Source organism: Delphinus delphis, chromosome 16, assembly GCF_949987515.2.
Source record: "Delphinus delphis chromosome 16, mDelDel1.2, whole genome shotgun sequence".
NCBI classification, from domain to species: domain Eukaryota; kingdom Metazoa; phylum Chordata; class Mammalia; order Artiodactyla; family Delphinidae; genus Delphinus; species Delphinus delphis.
Genome location: NC_082698.1, coordinates 11,700,033 through 11,725,313, shown reverse-complemented (window position 1 = coordinate 11,725,313; position 25,281 = coordinate 11,700,033). Strand labels below are relative to the sequence as shown.

Below are 25,281 nucleotides of genomic sequence, written 5' to 3'. Positions count from 1 at the left end.
CCTGAGAGCCAGGACCGCCTGTGTAAACAGCGAGTCTTCTCCCATCGCACACTCTGGGCCCACAGGTCTTGACCGGAGATTATCAAGTTGACAGAGCCCGGCTGGCCTCTCACTCCACGTCCAGGCAGATTTTGTTTTGTTAATTATCCTTTTTTGCTTTTGACGTAAAGAGTCATGGTCTGGGTCAGGGCCACTTGTATGTTTTCCTTTCTTTCTCATTCAAGTTGCCCAGCTCTCAGGGCCTCTGGCTAAATTCTGCTAGTGTTTAAAAATGTTCTCTCTCACTTCCTGACCCCTAAAAATCCTTCGTCCTGATTTCTGAGAAGCCACTTGAACAGAGGAAGTAAGGGACAAGACCCTTTCAGTCCCTATCTGCTTTTCCCTTCTTGGAGGGTCGTGGCTATGTCTCAAGGGCTGTGCTTCTCCACTTTGCTGATCCAGGGAATGTGATACCTTGTGACCCGGGGTGGCCCAGTCAGCAGGGGCACCCTTGGAAAGGGCTGGAACCCCCTGTAGAGCAGGCTTGCTCAGAAGACTGCCTGGCCCTGTGGCCCCTCACGCAGTTGATGGTCTCTGTGAACCTGCTCTCTGCCATCTTAAGTTTGTCCAGACAAGTGTCGATTTGCCATAGGATAAAGTTGATTCTTTCAGAGCCCTGGTCTTCTCAGAATACTTGCCAGGGTACAGATACCTGGAGGGTCCTCCTCATGGCCTAGCCAAACGCCCTTCGTCCTCTGAGCCTTGATCAGACCTCACCTCAGCCATGAGGCCACCTGTCTGAGCTCGCCCTTCTAGGGGCTGAAAGGCCGCTCCACACTCGGCCACCCTCAGTCCCCACCAGCCTTGAACTCCTGCCATTGGCCAAGAGAGTCTGTTTATGAGGTCACTGGGGTGGAGCTCATGACCTGGGCATAGAGTGGACACTCAGGGACCCTGTTGTAGCTGACAGACTGGATCAGCTCGGGCCCCAGCGGGAGAAGCAGCTCCTTGCTCTCCGACTGGTCACAGCAGTGGTACCACCTCTGGGTCAGCTCACAAAGGCAACTCTGTGCCCTGCGGTGTCTTCCAGGCCTGGCAGAGTAACCTGCTATCCCCAGGGTCACCCCCGAATTGGTGTAAGAGATCGTTGCCCAAAGACTTAAGGAGATCACCAGGGTGGCCGTGTGTGTCTGCGTCATAATGGAACCGTGGGCCTTACGTAGGACACCAGGCTGCTTCCCAGCACAGTGTCAGGGCAATGGCCTTCCTCACCTTCTCCTACCATGAGAAGCCCCAGGGAGCCCCGGGAGTCCCTTGGACTCTGGGTCTCTGGCTGTTCATCACAAAACGATAAAGGTGCAGGGTGGCAGTCGGGCGGGAGGCGGACCCCGGATGTCCCCCTAGAGAAGGCCCCTCAAGACCGAGTGCTGTCTGTCAGAGACAAGGGAAGGTCCAGGTTTTGTAGGGGTTGAAGTTTAAGTAGCATGGGAAGTATGCTGTTTAAGAAGAACGAACAGAACATTAGGTACAGAAGTATTTCCTGAGAATGAGAAAAGAAACCACAACCAATGCCTGGAGCCTTGGAGATTCGGTCTTTTTCACCTGAGATCTCAATTTACTGGAAGTGCTTGTGCGGAAATGCTTCCTCTCTCACCTAGAAAACTCTGTAGCTCCTAGGACGGCAAGTAAAGGGCCCCAAAGCTTCAGCTTCCTCTGCTTCAGGGTGAGTTGCTTCTGATTGGGTACCCTGCCGGTGAGCACCGCATTTCCTTAGAGCTTGAGACAGGTGCCATGAGACTTGTCGTTTTCCCAGCTTCTACCCCAAGGACCTCCAGCAACCAGCTGCCTGTCCAGCGTGCGTCTCTGCCCAAGGGGTCTGCATGTGGCACTGTGCTCAGGCCGTGCAGTCCAGCAGCCTTGCTGACCACGTGGACGCTCAGGGAGGTGTTGGCGTTCGGGCCGAGAGCTGCAGGACCCAGACATGGGCCCAGCACAGCAGGAGCCGGAGCCCCTTTGCTCACGAGCGCTTAGCTTGGCTGATTGACTTTTCCCCAGTGACCAAGATAACAAAACCCTGCTTTTTCCTCTGTTTCTGTTCTCGCCTGGGGCCTGTGGACTGTGCCTGCTGCCTGGTTGATGTGGAAGACGAGCTGCTCCAGATGGACCCAGGCTGCGTGGCCGTGGCTTTGCCACACGGCACTGAAGGTTTTGATTAAAAGGTGGAAGAATGGCTCTTTTTCTTCCTGTTAGCCAGACCTTAAGTCAACCCTGGAGTGAGGAAATGCTGTCCAACGCTGCCGTCCAGTAAATGCTCTCCTTTGTCTGCCAGTTGTGATTGTACAAGCAGGTTTCATTTCAAGCCAGGATTTGGGGTTGGAATGAGCACCCTCCTTTGCCCACCTCCTGCCTGTCCTGCTTTCTTCACCCAGTTCCTGTTCCTAGAGTCTGGCGGGCTGGGCTGAGTTAGTTTACGGAACTCGGAACCGGCCAACTTGAGCCGGGGGAGAGAAAAGCGAGTGGAGGGGACGCCTCTAGAGGGTCCTCCTCGCCACCTGGCTCAGCTCCTGAGTTTACAGATGGTGCATTTGTCTGGATTCTTGGCATCAAGTGGCAGATACTTAACTCCCAGTTGCTCAAACAAAGGAGGAATGTATTGGAGGGGTGGGGGATACGATTAAATGAAACCGTGAGAGAGACACGGCTGTACGTGGGCTCAGGAACCCCTGGCGCCAGGACGCTTTACTCAAGGCAGCTCCAGGTCCTCCCCCAGCCACCCCCAAGCCTCCAGCCCACAGTTTCTGCCCCAGACAAGCACTCCAACTAGTTGTAACTAAGAAAATCCCAAAGAACTGATTGGCCCTGATGTCCCAACGGCAGGGGGTAGACCAGATGACCTCATGAAGGTTCTTCTGCTATGAACAGGCATGTGCACACACATTGGTTCAACAAATACATTGAGCACCTACTACATGCAGGGCACATTGTAAGTTCATCTCAGCCAAGCAGAGTGGAGAGATTACAGATTTTGGAGCCAGGCAGGCCTGGATTTGAATCTCAGGTCCTCTGTTTACTAATTATTGTGTCTAGGGGCATGTACGGAGTACTAGCTGCTCACCAAGCGCTGTACTTAGTTCTGATGAGACAGGAATGAACAACATTCCTGCCCCTCAAAGAGCTCTCTAAGGCTCAGCGTCGACATTTGTGACCTTGGAACAAGCCCCACCTATGGCATCGTTCCGGGGAGCAACAGAAGTATGAATTTGTAGGAAAACTCACATGGAGGGGCCAGTGACTATCAGCCAGCCCCTCTCCCAGGGTCCCACGATGCCTCTGGCCCTGGATCCTGCTGGAGGCTGATTCCCACCCCTGCCCCCAGCCAGGCCTTGGCAGCCCCGTGTGCAGAGTTCCTGCAGCTGACACAGATCCCCTCACCAAGGGTCAAAGGGTGGCCAGGGTACAGCTGTGGGAGTGCCCCTCCCGGTTCCTGTCCTGGAGGAGAAACGGGGTGGCCCCCCAAGAAACAGCTGCCTCCACCCTGGTATGGGTGGGACAGGCAAACCCCCAGTAAGCCCCTTGTTTGGAAGGAAGGAGACCCCCCGGAAGCCCTGTTTCCAGAGTGTCTTGCCTCTCTCCTGCTCAGCTTTTCCTGAAGGTCTAGTCTGTCCACACTGAGAAATTGCAAATAGTTTACATGGGGAATGTCAGCTGCCCACGTATGAAAATATACACATCATTAAGTCCTAAGTGCTTGCGTCTGGAGATAGAGCGGACAGTCTCCTGGGCTGACCTTTTGTTCACTGATGGAACTGCTGCTAATGAGTGCGGAGCTCCTCGGAGGGATGTTTTCATATGTTGAAGCGAAGCATAAGCTGGCCACTAGCCTGTGTGTGTGTGTGTGTGTGTGTGTGTGTGTGTGATACGTGTGGCAGCGCTATACAAATAGCACTTGCCAAAACATGCAGAGTCCACTTCACCTCGTTATCCAGCCTCCAAAGGCCAAACGTCACCTCCTCTTCACTATTCGAGAAAGACTGTGGCGTCCTTGGAGGACCTGATGGTGCTTAGGGATAAGGCTCTCTGACCAGATTGCCTGGGTTTGAATCCTGTCTATGCTCCCACTGTGTGATCTTGGGCAAGTTACTTAACTTCTCGGGGCCTATTTCTGCATCTATAAGATGGAGATAATAAAACCTACTTTGAGAGGATTAAAAAAGATAACCCCACGTAAAGCTCCTAGGACTTAACATATATTAGGTGCTCAAGAAGTAGCAATGGTGACCACAGTTGTCCCTGGGAGGTGGGATTGGGTGAAAGGCCCTGCCTGCTCAAAGATTCATCTTGGATGAGGTTGTATTGGAAACAGGTCCTGAAGAGGGGGTAGGGTTCGGACAGCGTGCTGTGAGGGGGCCAAAAGGGCTCCTTCCAGTAGCAAAGGCTCAGCAGCTGGAAAGCCGGAGCTCGCCCAGGAAATCACAAGTATGGGGTGAGAGCCCTGGCGAGCAGAGGGCATGATGGGGAAGCAGGTCGAGAAGGCACTGGATTTTGGTCCTCTGGCCGTGGAGATCACTTCCGCTGTGTGCTCTCGGAAAACTCCCTTGGAGGCCGTTGTGTCAACATAAGAGCAAGTGGTTGCAGAGATTCGTGAGGGGCGTACAGGCTAGTCCAGGCGATAGAAGAGAATTCTTGAAACCAGGGCAGTGGGATGGAGAGGGGTTGGGTGGGTGACATAGCAGGGCTAAGATTGCCGTGTGTGCCTGTCCCCGTCTGTGAAGTGGGGGAAAAGCTGGTTTCGAGTGGGGCCAGGGAGGCCAAGGCTGTGTCCTTTCCGTAGAGCTGGCTTAGGACAGCTGGTTAGAGCCCATGCAGCTTGGATCCACTCCCCGAACTCTGCCCGCTACAGAGCCCCTCCGGTGTCGGTCCGGCTTGACCCTGGCCAGCACTGTGACTCGTAGGGGTCCGTTCTCTTGGTTGCCCATCGGTGCCAGGAGTGGGTTGGATCAATGAGGCCCCGGGGGTGTTCCCAGAAGAGCCCTCTGTGTTTTCCTCCTGCTTCCTCTCGGTCCTGAACCTCTGAGCAAATGTAGGGCGTGTGTTTCCAGGAGGCTCCAAGGGCGACAGCAGAGGTGCTTGCTTCAGGAGTCTTGGCTACTGAGGAGGTGTGGAGGGTTGTCACGTGGCCCAACCGTGCCTCGATCCGTGGGCGCTGCCAGGGGCGCTGGCCACATACAGTGGATCCCATTTCCACTCTGACATCTTGAAACAAGGGACTTGGGAGCCAGGAGATGCTTCGGGAATAAGGTCCTCAGACACGTGGAGTTTCTCTCCGATGCAGGAAATGAGGTCCCTTCATCTTCCTGGTCCCCTCGGAGCAGTGGTGCCAGGGAGAGCAGAGCAGCCGCCCTCACCCTCATGATGCCATCGGGCTGGTGACTCAGCAGCCGGTGAGAACCAGCCTGGCAAGACCTGATCCTGTCAGCCGCCCCGCTTACTTAACCGTATCTGGATGAGTCCTCCGCACTCGGGGCAGCACCCTTTGCCCGCATGGCCCCCCTCCCCTGGTGTACATCCCACCTCTCCCTCAAGGTCCAGTTCCAGTCTTCCCTCCCCAGGGAAGGCTCCCTCCCAACCTGCTCTCTCATTTCCCCCCGAACCCGAAATTCTTATTGCAAAGGCCGCCCTCCTCAGGTCTGAGATGCAGCACTTGGTAATCAGTCGCTCCTGACTCTAGAGGCCAGGGAGGCTGGTCCTCTGGGGGGTGTCTGCAGCAAGGGGCTCCATAGTGCCACCTGGTGGACCAACAGCTGGCCCGGCCCAGGCTGGATGACCTGTGGAGGCCGAGCTGGGCTTGGGCTGTTGGCCTGCCTCTGGGGCTGCGTCCCTCTCGCTGGAGTTCTCTGGGGCAGGCAGAGTGCTGAGTGAAGCACCCACGGGAGGCTTCGTGCCCGGACCAGGCCCATGCCTTCCCCACCACCATCCCTTGCTCCCCAGCCTTGGTCCCTGAAGCACCCCGGTAATCTCTGTTAGCCGGTATGTCACCCCAGACCCAGCACATGCTCCCTCCTAATCCATTGCCATGCAGATGCAGCTTCAGGACAAGTCCTAGCTCTTCTAACTCAGCAGACGCCCTCCCACCCACAATCCTCCAGCCAAGTCTCTCCTCTTTAGAACCCCAGTGCACTGAATCATTACTGGCCATCAGTACCGTCCACGCCTGAATATTGCAGAGGTTTCCGTGTTGATGGAGCAGAGGATGAGAGGTCTGGCCTAGGCCACTTGTTGAAGTTTAGGGTCATAGGCAGTGAGGCAGCATGAGGGCACTGAGAACTTAACAGGGGAGTGGGGACAAAAGGGAGGAGAGGACTTAGGGAGGAGTGAAGGTGCAAAGCCCATTGGGCCCCTGCACCCAGTTCACTGGCCTGCCCCATTCACATTCAGAGCAACACAAAGGGCTCTTCTCAATGTGCTCTGGTGCCCAGAGAAACACCCACGCAGCCTTCACCTCTCGCTGCCGAAAATGTGCCTTCTGGCTAACACGTAGCAGGACGCCTAGAACCTGTGGCACACGCATCAGCAACAGCAGAGAGTGAGTCTGGGCCATAGCGGGGCTGGAGGTACAAAGGGGCAAGTGTGCTGAGTCTGTCCTACCATCTGGGCCTGCTGGCCACCTGGCCCCATCCAAGTGCAGCCCCAAGTTCTTCTGGTACCAGATTCAAGGTCAATTTCATGCTCCACAGGGAGGGTTGGAGCCCGTTCTTTTCCCTCTGGTGACAGGGGCTTTTATCCAGAGGCACAGACCCACAGAGAGTGGATAAAGCACACCCGAGCTTTAATGCCACGTCTGTTCCCACTGCCAGCCTCAAGGGAGAAGAAATGGGGAGGAGTCTTAGCCAAAGAGGAGGGGGAGGTTTATTCCCTTGCTCCATGTGTGATTTCAGGGGCAGGACAGGTGGCCCTGAGCCTACAGTTCCTCAGGGAACCAAGTCCCATCTCATCAGCCTGGAGGGGAGAGAGCTCTGTGGTTAGCGGCCCAGGGCGTACATAGCCGTGTCCCAGAGGCACATCTTGCTGTTTTAAGCTCTCCTGGAGTTGGCCGTAGCACCCTCCTTAAGGGCAGTTGGGGCTCATCCTGACTGCCAGCAGAGTGGACCTCTTGGCGGGGCCAGGCACACTGGTCACATGGAGGTTGACCAGCCATTGGCTTCAGCTGCCCTGGACCATCAGGAGGTCAAGTGTTCTCAGTGGGGCCTCCTCTGAAGCAACACCAGCACACATTTCAAAGGAAACTCGGTGCCTAAATTCACACTCTTGTGTTAAAGTCTGGGCCTGCAGGCGGGAGCTACTTGAAGAGACCACCTGGCGACCAAAGAAATTGTCACTTCAAACCACGGCTGGCCTGAGGGGTTCCCAGGCCCCAGGGGGAATTTTACCAGCCACCTCCACCAACACCCCTTCTCCGGGCTGCTTTCAATCCTGCAAATATCTGAGGGCCTTGAGGTCCTTTCTGTTTGGTTAGAAATTAGGGGAACATCTTTGACATGGAGGAGAATGACCCCAATCCTTCCTCCCCATGCTGACCCTCAGCTTCATCCCAGAGGGACAGTCCCCGCTAGAAAGAGCTACAGCGCTGCCCACCGTAGCTCTCCTGGCGTTTCGGAGGCTTCAGTGCAGCGAGGGTGACATTCCTGGCCAGAGCCCACCTGGCCTGTAGGATACACCCCTCTCCCTTCCCCAGCTGGCCTCACAGGCCTCCTGGGACCAGAAGGGATTAGTTTCCTGGAAAGAGATCTGAAACTGTGGAATTCTTCTGCCTTCAAGCCACAGAGGATGGACTGTGGTTACCGGGACCCCAGAGCCTTCTCAGTGTCTGAGGGCCCTTTTTCTTACGTGACGCATCAGACCTTACCTGTGGACTGGGGAGAGCCCTCTCTGGGGGTCTGCCTTTGAAATCGACTTCTCTGAACTGGAGGAGAAGGACCAATACCCTCAGATTCCACTGATGCAAATAGCAAATGTCCATTTGAGCAGCAGCTCTGCCCACCCTCCTGGCAGGTTTGAGTGTCAGGCCCCAACTTAAACCGGCCAACAGCTTCTTATTCCCTTCTTATTGGCAAAGGTGTCACTTCTCGGAGTCACTTGAGAGAAGGTTTGGTTGGAATCACTTAGTCTCTTCATGTCGAGCCAAAGACTGAGTTTAAACCCGTGGTCATTAAACCAAACGCGTTATTGACTCCCCTCAGGACTTTGAGTGTGGGCAGCTTCCCCAGAGCCCTCCTGCCAGCCAGCCCCAAGGAGTGAGAGTGCTGCAGCTTCATGCACAGCTGGGCTGCCCCCAGACCCTGGAAGCCCCTCCCATCTGCTTAGGAGTGTGGCTGACAGGGAGCCCCGCTGGCTGATGGGAGGGCCCAGAAGGGGTGGGTGGTCTGAGGCCATGTTCTGCTTTGCCTCTGACCCCATCCTCTGGGAAGGTTTCCCAGATGACCCCTGCCCCCCAGCAATGATCCCCCCCCTCTCTGAGCCCAGTGGCTCGCTGCCCTGAGCTGCAAAATCTCCTATATAAGTTCTATCTGCCTCTGCTGGAGGCAGGTGCCAGGTCAGCCCACGGCTAGGGTCACACCTCAGGGGACTCCTGGGAGATGGGGGTGGGTGACGGCAGCACAGGTGGCCCAGACACCCCACCACCTCCAACCGTACTTACTCTAGACCCACCCAACCTGGTGTAAATCCCCTCTCTGCCGCTTGTTGGCTGGGTGACCTTGGGCAAATGTCTTAACCTTGCTGAACCTCAGTTTCCTCATCTGTGAAATGAACATCATAATAGTATCCACCTCACAGAGCCAGAAGGAATATTGAATGAAAGGATGTGTTGGCCTCAATAGATGGAAACCGTTGCTACCCATTATATTAATTATACTGGTTTTAAATATTGGGCCTATAGAAACATTTCATTTGGTGGAGGAGAAAAGAAATTTGCTGATAAAAAAGTTTGAGAGCCATTGAGTTCCATCTATCCAGCTCATTTTATACATCACCTGTAGCCAAGAGAGGCAAAGGAACTCTTCTGTGTGAATATGACCTTATTTATGTCTTACTGGAGAAAAAGTGCTTTGAGGTCAAGGACCACCCTTGGCTTCACGTTTTAACACCCCTCCCCGTGCATGTGCCCAACACCAGGCCGGGCCACTGCACGTGAGGGTGGGTCCTCCCTGGCTGAATTCCATGACAAAGTGTGCGTCTGAGTGCATACAGGTGGCAACTCGGGTGCCTTTCTGAGGTCCCAGAAATGGTTCTGTTTCTCCCCATGGCACGCCCACCCAGTGTCTCTGCGCTTTGCTGACTCACGGCAGGGTTAAGGCCACACCCTGGCATACTGTGTTTCTTCTTGCTTCCTAACAGATATATGCGGGGCACCAATTCTGTGCCAGGCACGGGGCCCTTCAAACCAAAACTGCCCCAGCCGTCAGGTCTCTTCCTGAAGCCAGTTCACCCGTGGCCTCGGTGGCTTGTGCTAATATTTGATTGCTTTGAAGTAGCCTGGAATCATTGATCCCCAAGAGACAGCTGCCAGGATTCGAAGCAAGTTCCCCAAGTCTCAGAAGCAAAAATGACGAACCCCCAATTGTCAAATCGTGAAGGGCCTGTAGGGCATCTCTGGAGCTGTTCCCTCCTGTCACAGAGGAGGAGATGGAGGCATGAAATGGCCAAGGGCAGAGGGCAGAGCAGAGCTCGGGACTTCTTCCCCAGCAGTGAGGATCCTTTCTGCAAAGCGCGCCGCAGTTGCTCCAGAAGCCAGCGCTCTGCTTGTCGCTCTCCTGATGTCTCGTTCATTGAGTTTTGTTGTTGTTGTTGTTTTGCGGTACGCGGGCCTCTCACTGCTGTGGCCTCTCCCGTTGCGGAGCACAGGCTCCGGACGCGCAGGCTCTGCGGCCATGGCTCACGGGCCCAGCCGCTCCGCGGCACGTGGGATCCTCCTGGACCGGGGCACGAACCCGCGTCCCCTGCATCGGCAGGCGGACTCTCAACCCCTGCGCCACCAGGGAAGCCCTCGTTCATTGAGTTTTTAGTGTGGGGAGAGGGGGATGGTCCAGGGCAAAGTGGGATGGAAGGTGGGGCGAAGGTGCCGCCCCCCGGGATTGGCGACAGCAGCCCTGGGGAGATGCGCTCTGAGTCTGCGGGGTCGTGTGATGGGCTGTGCCTGCGCTTGGGTGTGCAGGCGGCATGTACTGGCACAGCGGCCGCCCCCAACACACACACCTGAGGCCTCCCCCGCTCAGGAGCTGGGTGAAAGCCTGCAGAGAGGACCAGAGAGGAGAGGACCAGGCTAGGGGAGAAAGGAAGAAGGAAAGAACTCAGGAATGGGGGCATTCAGAACACTGGGGAGATTTCATTCACCAGAGCCATGCCAGGCTGCTGTGGGCACCCCCTCCAGCCCCAGAATCAAACCCCCCAGAGACACCGCCCGGTGGGCTTAATCAGCCCCCAAGTTACAGTTCAATAGCTGGGAAGAGAAAGCAAGCCTTTCAGATCTCAGCATCTTTAGGGGGAGAAAGATGTGCCTACATCCTGTGCTTTGGAGCCCACTCCTGGCAGTTTTCTCTGTTATCCCTGTAGTTGATTACAGACCCACCTGGTGAGTAAAGAGCCGGCAGACGGTGAATGAAGCGGGGAGGGAGAGGGGCGGCTGGGCTGCCTCTGGCTGTCTCTGCACCTTCCCAAGGGGGCTGCTGCTCCTGGGTAGGACCAGAACCTCTTGGAACTGTCCCTTCGAACTTGAAACATTCAGGCCAGGCAGCTTAACTGGAAGGAGAACGAAATGACAGTGCTGACATCTATTGCACGCTTTCTGCTACCTGCCAGGATCCGGGCCAAATGCTTGACCCAAAGGCTTCATTGATTCATTCCTGGAGGAACAATTATTACTGACCATCCTCCTGATAACAGCCAGGCTGTACCAAGACCAGGGTCCCAGAGCTACAGCGGCAGATGTGGGAGTGGCACGCAGACCTACCAACGCCGAGGCCGTGCCGGTGTCACATCCCTCCCCTTGCCGCTGAGCCGTCCGTCCACCTGCCCCTTTGCCTAGTCCAGACCCTTTCACACATGGCCTCGAGGCCGGGCAGGGGGCCGTCTCATGTCTGCCCTCTGGGGACGCAGCCCCCCACCCCAGTGGCTAAGGGACTGGGGCAGCTCCGAGGGGCTCCCTACACTGTGAGGCTGACACCTCCCACTCGGTTCTGACCGCAGTCCAGGACGCAGGGATGTCGTGATCCATGTTGCAGAGCGGGGCTCAGAGGAGCCACGTAGCCTTACGAGGTCACACGCGGTGTCCGTGGCAGAGCCCGAAATCTGACCCTGAGTCCCGGCTGGTTCACCACCTTTCAGCCCAGCCACCTTGCCAGACCGCCTACCATGGTGCAGGGGCCCAGGACCAAGTGTGGGTAGGAGGGGCCCCCGAGGCCACCCGGCGCCCTGCCCCCTCCCTCACTGATACCTCCTCTCCTCTTCCTCCCTGCAGTCCCCAGTTTTCATCGCCCAAGTTGGCCGGGACCTGGTCTCCCAGACGGAGGAGAAGCTCCTTCAGAAACCCTGCAAAGAACTGTTTTCTGCCTGTGTGCAGTAAGTGCTCCGGCCGCCGGCCTCCCTCCCTGCTTCCCAGCCCGGGGCATCAGGCCCCTCCACCTCCCCTCGGGCTGCCACACAGTCACCAGGCAAGGGGCTGCTCTAGCCTCCACCTGAGCGCTGGGCACCCGGGGCAGGTCTTCAGTGCCTGAGGGCCCAGCCAAGCCACCCAGCGCTTGTACACTTCTCATGAAGGGAAAAGATACCAGGGTGCCAAGTCCAAAGAGAACATCTGCTTCAGATGGTGTCGAAAGCAAGTAGCTCTCCAGGCTGTGGAGACAGAGGAATGTGCACGGATCTGACCCAGTCTGGGTGGTTTGGAAATCCTTCCCAGGTCGCCCCCACACCCACTCCTGCCCCCATCACTGCCACCCACCAGCGTTGCTGCAGGAGCTGGGCTGCAGGCTGCCCTCTCAGCCACACCCCATCACCTTGTTGCAGGCTGTACGGCAACCACAATGGGACGTGAGACAAGTCAGTGGGTGTGGGGCGAGCCGTGCACCCATTAAGCGCCACCATGAAGGCTTAGGCAGCTAGGCTCACACCCGTTCCTGCGCCCACACACGCACCCTCCCTGTAGGCTGACGTGCAGCCGCACGAACATACGTACGTGCCAAGATCACAGCTGGTGTGACGGCACCGTGTTCAGACTCTGCACCCCAGACATTAGTTGAGCGCCTGCTGTGTGCCTGGCACGATGCTGCGTAAGGGAGGCCTTGCGAGCAAGAACCCAGTCCTGCCTCCACGGCGTATTGCCAGCGCCCCATGCGCTCACCATGGGAAGAGCTGGGACATTCAGGGGCGCCAACGTGGGGCCCAGCCCTGTGGCAGGTGCTGGAGAGGGCCCACCGTGAGCAGAAACAAGCCTGGTTGCTGCCCTCCTGGAGATGTCCGAGGGTCAGCTCTGACGGCGGGTGAGGTCCCTGGGCTGCCCCCTGACCTTGAGGGAGTGGCCGTCCTGGCCCCCGACGCCAGCCCCTGTTCAGGTTTGGCAGGGCACAGCCTCCAACGAGCCCCAGCTCTGCGTGTCGCCTCCCTTCCCCGGGTCCCAAGTGTCTGGGCTCGACTGGTCAGCGTGGCCGCTTTTTAAAGGGAAGAAGCCCAGTTCAGAGCCCTCCAGGGCCTGGCCTAGAGCCTGGCCCACAGCAGGTGACCAGTAAATTCTGCTGCAGGGTTGAAAACCTCCCAGGGGCTTCACTGGTCCCGACCAAATCTAGGGCCTGCGCCCCTCTGCCCCTTCCCAAGACACCCAATCCCTCCATTGCACATAGTTAAATATTCCTCTGTTCTCATCTCAGCTCCTGTCCCTTCTTCAGAGAGATCTCCCTGACACCCCCCGGGACCTCGCTTACCCCACTTCACGATAACATGCCCCTGGGGTCGTTTATTTGTTTGTTATTTGCCGTGTGTGTCCCCCATCATGCTCCCTGCTGTATCCCAGAACTAGAGCAAACCCCCAAGGCAACTACTTACTAAAGGTTTGCAGGGTCAGTCAATCTCAAACAACCTTTGTAGAATGGTGGAGCCTCTCTCCACTCCTGCTGCATCTGTCGGAGGCCCCTGTGTATTTGCATTTCCAAAGTCTGGAAGTGGATGAGGCCGGGCTATAATCTGCTGGTTATGGCTCTGCCCACCTGCTCCAAGGTCAGGGTTGTAAAACGTTCATCTGTTTGTTCCCTCTGAGCTAGGTCTGTCCACGACTACCTGAGGGGAGAACCCTTCCACGAGTACCTGGACGGCATGTATTTTGATCGGTTTCTCCAGTGGAAGTGGTTGGAAAGGTGAGTGCTCCCTGGGCTCAGCCCCCCGACACACACACACACACACACACACGCACACACACACGCACACACACACACACGAGTGTGTGTGTGCGTGTGTGTGCGTGTGTGTGTGCGCGCGGGGGGTATTGGTTTTTCACCTAAGTCCTATAGAAGTCTGTTACGTCCCATGGGCCCATGGTTCAGATAAAATTCAGCGTTCTCTGCCTGTTAATTAAGTTCTTGTGTATTCTAGAAATGCTGTGTGCTTATTAACATCACACACACACACGCTCGTGCAGACACACGCATACACTCAGCCTCCTGTTCTTACTTTTTGGGGTCACCGTCTTCGGGAATTCTTTCTCTGCCAGCAAATAAAGAGCTGCCATATTCTTTTTTTTTTTCTTTTTTAACATCTTTATTGGGGTATAATTGCTCTACAACGGTGTGTTAGCTTCTGCTTTATTACAAAGTGAATCAGTTATACATATACATATGTTCCCATATCTCTTCCCTCTTGCGTCTCCCTCCCTCCCACCCTCCCTATCCCACCCCTCCAGGCGGTCACAAAGCACTGAGCTGATCTCCCTGGGCTACGCGGCTGCTTCCCACTAGCTATCTACCTTATGTTTGGTAGTGTGTATATGTCCATGCCTCTCTCCCGCTTTGTCACAGCTTACCCTTCCCCCTCCCCATATCCTCAAGTCCATTCTCCAGTAGGTCTGTATCTTTATTCCTGTCTTACCCCTAGGTTCTTCATGACATTTTTTTTTTCTTAAATTCCATATATATGTGTTAGCATACGGTATTTGTCTTTCTCCTTCTGACTTACTTCACTCTGTACGACAGACTCTAGGCCTATCCACCTCATTACAAATAGCTCAATTTCGTTTCTTTTTATGGCTGAGTAATATTCCATTGTATATATGTGCCACATCTTCTGTATCCATTCATCTGATGATGGGAGCTGCCATGTTCTTAGAGAGATTTGCACATCCCTCATGTAACCCAGCCCCCCGTTGATGGACATGGAGGTTTCCCTCAATTTTGTGTGCAGCCTTCCCGAAGTAGTGAATAACTTTGTACATACATCTTTATTTTTGCAAATACATCCATAGAAATTCCTAGCAGATGGGAATTCCCTGGCAGTCCAGTGGTTAGAACTCAGTGCTTTCACTGCTGGGGTCTGGGTTCAAGCCCTGGTCGGGGAACTAAGATCCCTCAAGCCACTCAGCGTGGCTACAAAAGAAAAAAAAAGAAAGAAAGAAAGAAAGAAATTCCTAGCAGAGGAATTCCAGGGGCAAGGTTTTCCGCTGTGAGGGACTGCTAGATTGCCCCCCCAAACTGCTGCCCAATTCCCAGTCCTGCCAGTGCCCAGGCGCTCGCTTGTCCTCAGATTCAGCAGCACTCTTCTTCGTGCGTGAGAGCCGGGTTTCCTTCTTGTTTATCTCTTCACCTCTAATCATGGGTGAGACCGAGCATCTTTTCATGTGTTCCGTTTGCCGCCTTATTCTCTGCAAAGTGCTCTCACACACACGGTGATGACTTGGCCGGGCAGAGGTGACCTCCGTGTGACTGACAAGGAAGGAGAAGCAGGGAGGATGTGGCTTGCTGGGTCACCCGGCAGGGATTAGTGCAGCCAAGGAGGGGACCCTGGCCCAGGACCCCCAGAGCGGTGCTCTGCCCACCACAGCGTCCCAGGATTTGCAGGAGAGGGCAATGCTTACATTAAATCCATGCTGGGTTAGCTGGTAGGTGAGGGTGGGAGTTTCCCCTCCCACTGCCCAAGGTTCCTGTGCCCCAGGGACCTGGCACTCACTGCCATCTGGGTATCTGGGCCGTGGTCAGAAAGCAAAGAGCCCTTCTGCTCCTGCATGTATATCGGCATCTGTGCTGGCCAAGTCCCCTGCAGACGCTTAGGACACATACCTGTGGGACATGAACCCCCGAAAAGCCGAATTCACAGCACTCCCTGCCCACTTCAGGAAGCCCTGAGGAAACATCCTGCCCTGTAGCCTCTGGGGGACGTCTCTCTCCACCCTGACCCATGGGGGTGACAGAGAGAGCAGTGGACGGTCTTCTCTGTTGGTGCACTGCCTGCCACTGGCCGCCTTGCCCGTGCACGTCATGCCTCCAGGAGATGGAAAAGCCAAGCGTGGGCCACCAGGGGCCCACAGCCTGGGTCTGAGTCCCAGCTCTGCCTCCTCCCTAGGGGCTGGGGGAGGGATGCTCTCCACATCTTGGTTTCCTCACCTGTAATGTGGGGATAATAACACTGCCTGCCTTGTAGGCATGGGGTGAGGGTGAGGTGAGATAGCACCGCACACATCAACAACGCCAGCCTTTGGGCCTTGGGAAGTAAACTGCTGAATGTAATTGTTGGCATGAGTCGTCACTGAGCACATTGGCATCACCATTGCCGTCTCCTCCCCCTTCTGATATTGGAGGGAGCAGCTGACCCTTGCGGAGGACAGTCTGGTGGGGAGGTATTCATCTTGCCCCACCTGCCACTCTGGAGCCCTGGGCTGTGTAACACAACCCCACCTTCCTGGGGTGGCAGAGTCAGGACACCAAAAGTGGGCTCTGCAGCAGCCTTCCTGGACTCCACTTCCAACCCAGCTACTTACCAGCCGTGACCTTGGGCGTCTCATTTCACCTCTCAAAGCCTAAGCCTTCTCATCTGCAGAATGAGGACAGTAATAGTCTCACCTCCTGAGGCTGGTGTGAGGATTACATGAGTCTATGTATAAGCTGCTTCAAGCAATGGGGATTGTTACCATAGAGACCCCCAGAAGGGGCTGTGTCCTTTATCCCAAGAGTTCTAATAATGACATCTGACACTCAGCAGCTTACAAAAAGCCTTCAGATGCATATACCCTTTTACTGAAGATGCAAGGCTCAGAGAGGTTGATGGGTTGGCCCTGGGTCACACAGCGATGGCCTGGCAAGGGTGGAGCCTGAAGCCCAGGTCCCTCACTCAAGTCCTTCACTCTTAGCCCACCCAGCACTCCTGTTCCAATGGAAGCCTTTAGCTGTGGCCACTGGCTTTCACTTTACTTGTCAGTACCAAACACATGAGATGGAGAAATGGACTTTTAAAATCTGCATGCTGACTTCAAAGAAGTTATGCCCTTTTGAGGGCGTTAAGATGTTGAAGCCAGCAGGGCAGGACCCTGGCCTAGAAATGCCCTAAATGACTGACAGCACCCCGCCTTCCCCCCACTCCCTTTTTTTTCTTGCTAAAAGGATCATGGCCTGTTGGTGCTGTACTGTTGAAATATTAAAGGGATTTTTTTTCCCTCCCAAGGTTAACCAAGAAATTCCTCGGAAATTGTATTACACTCATTTCCCCCAGCAGAGGAGCTCTGCGGTAATGTCGACCGACTGTTTGTTCTCCGCGTATCGTAAACTGTTAGGCCTGGACGCCTTCATGTGGTTTCGAGGGCAGCTGGAAGAAACGCTTCCCAGGGCCACATGGCAGATGCAGGCGCATGGCAGGTTTGCTCTAGGCCGGCTACTCATGTGTAAGATGCAGAGCAAGGGGGAGTTCTGCCCAGGGACAGCCTGGGCCCCGCTTCCTAAAGAAACACCGGAGAAGAGAGAGTGAGCCACAGCACATGAATTCGAGACAGGCGTGCCAGGGAGTGCTCCGGAGGTTTCAGGGCTGTCCTAAGAGAACAGAGTGGTGCCGAAGCTGTGATTTCTGGTGAATCCCAAATCCTCTTCAGGATCCAGCAGCGAGAAGAGTTTCCATGGAAGATTCATTCAACAGCTGCTGGGCGACCAAAAGCTCACTGCTCTTTCTCGAGTAAAACCAGTTCTTTGGCCCAATCCAGTCTCACACCAATCCCCGCCCTGGTTAAGACTCTTGGGGTGGGGTTGGGGCATGCTCAAAAATAGTCCTAGAGGGGCTTCCCCGGTGGAGCAGTGGGTGAGAGTCCTCCTGCCGATGCAGGGGACATGGGTTCGTGCCCCGGTCCGGGAAGATCCCACATGCCGCAGAGCAGCTAGGCCTGTGAGCCATGGCCGCTGACCCTGCGTGTCTGGAACCTGTGCTCCGCAACAGGAGAGGCCACAACAGTGAGAGGCCCGCGTACCACACACACAAAAAAATAGTCCTAGAGAGCCAAGAACCAATTTTAACGTCGTAAAAGCTGCTTGTTCTTATCCATGAATCAACTGATGAACATTTTGTTTCCATGTCTTGGCTATTGTGAATAATTCTGCAATGAATGTAGGAGTAAAATATTTAACGTTTATAAATGGACCATTACTCAGCCTAAAAAAGAAGGAAGTCCTGCCATTTATGACAACGTGGATGGACCTGGAGGTCGTTGTGCTAAAGTGAAATAAGCCAGACACAGAAAACGAGCACTGCGTGACCTCACTTACATGCGGGATCTAAGATATTCAGACCATAGAAGTAGAGAGCAGAGTGGTGGCTGTCAGGGGTGGGGAGGGCTTGGAGAAATGGGAGATGTTGGTCCAGGGCACAAGGTTTCAGTTATGCAAGATGAATAAGTTCTGGGGATCTCCTTTACAACATGGGGACAGTAGTTAACGGTACTGTATTATTTACTTAAAATTTGCTAAGTGGGTAGATCTTGACTGTTCTTGGAAGGAAGGAAGAAAGTACGGAAAAAAGGGAGGGAGGGGGGAATGTTAATTTTGTGAGGTGACAGAACGTTAATTAGCTTGATTGGGTAATCATTTCACAATGTATACATATATCAAAACATCAAGTTGTACACTCTTTGTCAATTATACCTCACTAAAGCCGAAAAGAAGAGGGGGAAAACCTGATTTTCCTTAGCCAAACAGACCAGTGATGAAAAAGCACACACTGTCTGCAAGGTGGAGTCCTTTGCTGCAACTAAATGGCCATTTACTTATTTACCCCACAAGTCCCATCCTTGGCTCCCGATCAGAGGCTTGTCTCATGAGACATTATAAATGGCTTTGGTGGGACTTCCCTGGTGGCGCAGTGGTTGAGAATCTGCCTGCCAATGCAGGGGACATGGGTTCGAGCCCTGGTCGGGAAAGATCCCACATGCGGCGGAACAACTAAGCCCATACGCCATAACTACTGAGCCTGCAATCTAGAGCCCGCGAGCCACAACTACTGAGCCCACGTGCCACAACTACTGAGCCTGCGTGCCACAACTACTGAAGCCCATGCGCCTAGAGCCCATGCTCTGCAACGAGAGAAGCCCGCGCACCGCAACGAAGAGTAGCCCCCTGCTCGCCGCAACTAGAGAAAGCCCGTGTGCAGCAGTGAAGACCCAACGCAGCCAAAAATAAATAAATAAATATTTTTTAAAGAATGGCTTTGGCTAATTAAAATGGGAGTCGGGAGACACAAAAAGATTAGTCATAAATACGGCTTTTGGCAGACAGGATCTTCCCGTGTTCTGGGGCTCAGGGGGGTTACATATAGCACAGCGCCCTCGGTGGCGGGAAGCCTGGGAACTGCCGTGAGAGAGTAACCAGACTGGACCTGGGGACCAGCAGTCTCTGGGTCTTCCCCGGGCAAGTCTGCAGGAAGGAATAGCTCGGGCGCCCCAGGACGGGAGGTGCAGCCGTCCTGCCCTCCTGCCGTCCTGCCTGCAGGTGTGGGAGGGAGGGCTGCGGTTTCCTTTGTGGCCTCCGTGGGACACCAAGCCTCTGTGGCTCCTGGCCCCCTCCCCTCTCCCTGCACTGAGGACACAGCTTCCTCCTGAGTTTAGCCTCATGATTTGCATTTGGGAGAGAGAGGGGAACCACAGGGAAAGTGTGGTGAAGCAGCCTCCGCTCAGCTCTTCCCTCCCAGTGCAGTCCTGAGGGCGGCAGCCTGGGATTTGAACACCCGGCCCCAGCCCCAGAGCAAGTCCTCGAGGGTCCCGTCTGCAGTGATGGTTCCAGGGGTCCCCGGGGCCTGGTCTGGCCGTTGGTGCCTGGCGCTGGCTCTTTTCAATGCTGCCCTTGTCTGTTTCTTCTGGATTCTGCATCTTAATACTACAAGTCCCATGTTGGATTTTTGCTTTTTTCCAGGCAACCGGTAACCAAAAACACTTTCAGGCAGTACCGAGTACTAGGAAAAGGGGGCTTTGGGGAGGTAAGTGAATATCCACGTATTCATGAAAAGTTTCTGGACTCTGGTCACCTTTTCTGTCCCTTCGGGCTTGGCCTGAAGTGTTCTAAGCATGGCTTCCGAGCGAATGGCTTGGTCATGCGCCCCCGATGGAGAAGGAGGGTGAGGCCCGGGCCTTGAGAAGGTCTGCTGTGTCTGAGGTGAGGAAGGAGGGTGTGTGTGGCAGGGCAGCTGAGCTGGAGCCAGCCTCAGGCAGGAGTCACGTCTGGAGAGGAGAAACGGGCCCTCTTGATTGTGTTTGGAGGGAGAAGGGAGGGCGTGAGGGGCTGAAGCATCCTGGCCACACCATGCTGTTAGTATGCGCTGTTGTACTTAATCTGATCTTCCCAAGCCTTGTTATTCCCACTTTAGAGATGAGGAAAGCTGAAGTTCACAATGGTTAGGTGACCCAGGCAAGGTCGCACAGCTGAATAGGGGCAGAACTAAGACCAGACCCAAATGCCCTGGTTTCCATTCCTCTGAATTATACAGTCAGGGTTCGCAGGGGTCTCCCATCACTCCCCCCCGAAACAAGCCTCTCCTACCAGCAGCTGGTGCTTGCAAGTCCCCAGTTATCAATGGCTACATCTGGCTGGAAGCTTGGGACAGAGCAGATCTAGTTGCCCCTGAGAGAGGAACGGTTCTTTAGGCCTCAGCCAGCCGTCTAAGCATTGGTGTAAGTGGCTGATTCTGCACCTCAAGGGCTAGGATCTGCCTAAGGTGCCGCCAAAGCCAGATCTCAAGGGCAGGGCCCTGGGAGCAGTGGGTCCACGGCCAGGCATCCTCCAAGCCCCAGAGACACAGCATCCTGGCCTTGAGGGAGCTTCACACTGGCCCTGTTTCACGTGCCATGTGCCCTTGGCTTCTTTCTTGCCCCTCAGGTCTGTGCCTGCCAGGTTCGGGCCACGGGTAAAATGTATGCCTGCAAGCGCCTGGAGAAGAAGAGGATCAAAAAGCGGAAAGGGGAGTCCATGGCGCTGAATGAGAAGCAGATCCTGGAGAAGGTCAACAGTCGGTTTGTGGTGAGTGTCAGGGCCCCAGGGACAGGCCCCCTCCTGGTGACTGGGACTTCTGTCCCTTAAGTGTGACAGGTCCCCATCCCCCAGGGCATGGGATGCAGGGGGGGGGCTGCAGAAAGGAGCCCGACACTCTCTCCATCACGAGGCACCTGGGGGTCAGTTGGGGCTGACAGTGGTCACCAAGCTAGCCTGGCTCCCCTCTGGGCGTGAGACCAGGCTTCTCTGAGCGCCTCCGTGGACGAAAGAGGCCCACGCGGGGCCCAGCCAAGGAGCTTTGTTTCCACAGACCCCTGTAGGCTGGTTTCATCACAGGAGACCGAAGTGTCAGGATCCTAGAGAGGCCCATCTGGTTTATATTCGTGTGTTACTGCATCCAGGCTAGGCTCTGCTGCGGTAACAAATCAACCCCAACTTGAAGTAGCTGAAAATGGCAACGGCTGTCCTTTTTCTCACCCCAAATCCCATCAGATCAGACCACCTTCCTTCATCTTCCAGCCGCACCCTTCCCGGGAGTGTGGAGCGTGAGTGCTGGGGGCTCTGCACTGCCTCGGCTGCAGTGACACCCCTCACTTCCACCCACAGTCCTCAGCCAGAACCGGTCATGGCCAGGGACCAGCCGACCGCAGGGGAGGCTGGGAAATGTGGAGGAGGACTTGGGTATTTGGCCAGCTCTCAGTGTCACTGCCACTTGTTATTATAAAAAATAATATATGCTCCGGTAAAAAGTCAAACAGCACAGATGGGCGCAAAGTAAACATAAAAGCCTCCCTCTCTAAGTAACCATTCCAGACGTGCTTGATTCATGTACAGATTTTATTACTTTTAGCCAACGCGATCTTACTACAAATCTTAGGCTGCAGTGTTTTCCCCCTTAAATTGTAGAGCTTTTCCTACAACAGACCAACAGCTGCACCTCTTTTTTTTTTTTTTTTTTTGCACCTCTTTTTTAAAGCTGTGCACCGTTCCCCAGATGCACAGGGAAGAGCTAGGCCACGACCTGTGCAGCCCGTCCCCACGATAGAAGTTGTTCCTGGTTTTGAAGCCACCGCAACAAATAAGGCTACCGTGTCCATCCTTCAGCATCCCCTTGGCATATTTCTGTGAGGGTGTCCGTGGGATGGACTCCTAGTGGAGGAATTGCTGTGTCAGAGGGTGTGTGCACGGCCCCCAGTTTCACTCCCACCAGCTCTGCGTGAGGGCGGGCCACGCCATCCACGTGGTGCTGCTGTCATCCCCCAGAGTGGGCTGGGCTTTATGAGGTGATACCCAAAGGGGGCAGAAGTTTTAACCACCTGATGCACACGCATGCTTTTGTGACGTAAAAATGCAGACACCGTCCTGTTGGGACCCCGGAAAGGTGCTGGCCTGCCCCTTCCAGCTTTGCCCCCTCACCTAGAACCAATGAATCTGATGGAGGGGCAGCAGCAGGGGCACCAGGAGGCTGTCAGGGCGCAGGGGGTGGCGTGAAGCTGCTGCAGCTCCTGCACCCTAGCCCTCCCGCCCAGCTTCAAGGCCCGGGAGGAGGAGTGGACGTGGTCAGAGGGTCCCCGGAACCCCACCGCAGGGCTGTCTTGTGCTCCCAGGTCAACCTGGCCTACGCCTACGAGACCAAGGATGCGCTGTGCTTGGTACTGACCATCATGAACGGGGGGGACCTGAAGTTCCACATCTACAACATGGGGAACCCGGGCTTCGAGGAGGAGCGTGCCCTGTTCTATGCGGCAGAGATCCTGTGCGGCCTGGAAGACCTCCACCGTGAGAACATCGTCTACAGGTGAGCGGGCTCCCCTCCCAGCGCCCCGCAACCCCGGTCCCCCCATCTGAGTCTGAGCAGGTGAGGCTGACCCTTCCATGCCCTGGACTGGACGCTCGACCCCACCCTGGGAGTCGAGGCCCAGGCATTGCCCTTGAGTCAGGCTCCTGCCCAGGAACCGAGTAAGGGAGGGAGGGCAAGGGTTCCGTCAAGAGTTGATGAGGTTGGGCCACTGTTCCCTTCCCAACCAGCGCCTGCGAAGCTCAGTGGAGCCTGGTGGCCTGATCCGGAACGAACCCCAGGAAGACTTTAGTAGGATCACCACCGCGGCAGGCATCAGAATGGACCCCGTTCCCTCCCACACCATCCAGCTTTTTAGGACCAGGTGTCCAGGTTCTGTGCACGGTGGCCCTCAGACTCTCCTCACAGACCTCCTCTCAGAATTTTGAAAATCTGTGTGCCCTCATACATTTTACGTAGACATCTGAAATTGTCCATCATATGTTAAAAGAGTGGCTAATATTGATATTTTGAAATGGAGCTAAAGTGACATCACATTTCTAAAGGTATCCAGTGGAATCCGATTGCTGTAGCAAATTGATTTCCACCATCGTGCAGCTAAAAAAGCGCATGAAAACTCCTTAACGGTGAGGAGTTTTCTATCATTTTCTTCTCTACTCCCCTCCACCCCGACAGAATAGTTATTATAATGTAATATTTTTTTTGCATAAAAGTTATCGATTAGCATTCCACTCTGAAATATGTGGATATATGTAAGATTTTTTTAAAATTTCCTTTGACCATAAGGCTCTAAGTGTTAAGATAATATATTCTGTTGAGTTGACCTTATAATTATTATTACTAGATCCCACCTCTAATTGGGATCTATGGTGACTGGCTCCAGAGCCATAGTCACATTTAGGAGTGGGGAGGAACCTGCTCTCCTTCTGTCAACTGAAGCCACCAGCACGTGGGGGACCCCCGCCCCCCAGCCGCTGGGGACACACACCCCAGTTTGAAGACCTTTGCCATGGGGCTCTTGTCGGAGATTATCTTGGGAGCCCGAGAAGGTTTTGAAAGCAAGAGGAATGGTCTTGATGACGTGCCCTTCCCCCCACACCATCTCCCAGTTTATGCTTTTGTTTTGTTTTCATTCAAGTGGGAAGAGAGTCAGAAAATGTTCCCTGAGGGTTGAAAAAAGAATCCTCCACTTGATTGCTTTTCTCTTAAAAAAAGAAAAAAGTCATCCCTCCAAATTCTAGCCCTTCTTCTATGGAGGAAGGGAACCATGGTGCCTCCCCGGCCCCGACCACTTGCCAGAGCCTCTCTGGGGGTGTGGGTTTGTGCCCACTAGCCAGCTGTCTTTCCAACCCGGTGGTCGGTGGGGGCTGATTAATTGCAGTGATGACTCCTGCCCCTATTTGGAATGGTTAACACACCAAAAGCATGCAAGTTAACAACAGCAACAGAAGTATGTCATAATAAATAACTACATGCAAACACCAGTTATCACTTTGTGACGCTGCACCACTGGATTTGGGCACAGGAACTGCTCCCCATGAGGAGAGCTGCCCTCCCATTTGATGAACAAAGCCAGTTGGTTGAGAACCGAATCCTCGATCTAGATGCCATGTATCATCTGCCCGATGGCTTAACTGAGTTGCACACACTATCCTGTTATTCTTTAACTCGTGGAGAAAACCTTTTATTAATAAAACCAGGGCTTCCCTGGTGGCGCAATGGTTAAGAATCCACCTGCCAATGCAGGGGACACGGGTTCGAGCCCTGGTCCGGGAAGATCCCACATGCCGCGGAGCAACTAAGCCCGTGCACCACAGCTACTGAGCCTGCGCTCTAGAGCCCGTGCTCCACAACAAGAGAAGCCACTGCAATGAGTGGCCCGCGCACCGCAACGAAGAGTAGCCCCCACTCGCTGCAACTAGAGAAAGCCTGCGCGCAGCACAATGAAGACCCAATGTGGCCAAAAATTAATTAATTAATTAATTAATAAAATAAAAACAGACACTTCTGCTGCCTCCCTCCCCCCCAGTGGGAGTGGAGAGGTTCCCTTTCACATGAGCACGATCATTTCATCAAAGAGAAGAGAGACGTTAGGGACAGGAGGAGGCGGCTGCGTCTACAGCCGTGCCTTCTGGCGGTGCTCTCTCCCAGGCTGTGGCTCAGCTGGAGTTGGGAGATGTGCCAGGCTCCTGGGGGCCCCCTCCCAAAGGGGGTGTTTGTCCTGGAGGTTACCGTTCTCTCCCTTACAATCCTCTGTCCCAATTCTGCGGCTGGTTCTTTGTCCTCAATAACTTCTCTGCTTTCATTCCCAGACCCTGCTCTGCCTTCAAGGCATCCTGAGACCTCAGGGTCTTCTCAGGCCTGGAGGAGTCTGTCACCACTCCAGCCAGAAGTGTTCTTAGCCCTGGGGCCATCAGTGTGTGGACAGGTGCCAGGACTAGCCTTTGCCTAACTTCCTTTTCAGTCACTCTCCAGGGTCAGGAAGGCACCTATGGCAAAAAGCAGCATTTGTTTTAAATTCCTGGAGGGAGAGAGGTTAGCACAAGATTGTCTTGACCCAGAGAGAGACCAGACCCCCTGAGCCCAGAGTCGGGAAGGAAACACACAGGCCGGCTTGGCCCAAGGGGATCCACCCAGATGCTGGTGTGCCCTTGCCTCCCAGAACAGCCACACTCACTTGCTGGTGATCTTTCCCTTTCAGAGATTTGAAACCTGAAAATATCCTGTTAGACGATTACGGTAAGTCAGGCAGCGGCCCGGGGATCCTTCTCCTGCTCTGCAGCTGAGGTGAGCGTCGCAACCCAAAGGGAGCAGGGGTTCCCCCAGCGGAGACTCAGAGACACTGACCCGGGGTCCACGGGAGGGCAGAGGGCACGGACAGAGCTCCCACCCGGTAAAGAAGCAGCCGAGAGGGAGGAGAGGGAGAGAGCGAGCAGTGAGTGAGGAGTCGAGAATTCCAGAGACTCTGGGCCGGTACTTAACTCTCACCCAGCTTCCCTGCGCCTCATCTTCCTTGTTTGT

General features: G+C 54.7%; 1 protein-coding gene across 3 annotated transcripts in view; it reads left to right on the top strand.

The window, feature by feature from the left end:
- The window catches only part of GRK5 (G protein-coupled receptor kinase 5), a 224,512-nt gene that overhangs the window by 182,138 nt on the left and 17,093 nt on the right, over positions 1-25,281 (top strand). For all 3 annotated transcript variants that reach the window (XM_060033979.1, XM_060033978.1, XM_060033980.1), the window contains 6 exons: positions 11,492-11,592; positions 13,284-13,376; positions 19,389-19,452; positions 20,349-20,489; positions 22,070-22,260; positions 24,962-24,999. In XM_060033979.1, coding sequence (XP_059889962.1) covers positions 11,492-11,592; positions 13,284-13,376; positions 19,389-19,452; positions 20,349-20,489; positions 22,070-22,260; positions 24,962-24,999 — 628 coding nt within the window. The remainder of the gene's footprint in view (positions 1-11,491; positions 11,593-13,283; positions 13,377-19,388; positions 19,453-20,348; positions 20,490-22,069; positions 22,261-24,961; positions 25,000-25,281) is intronic.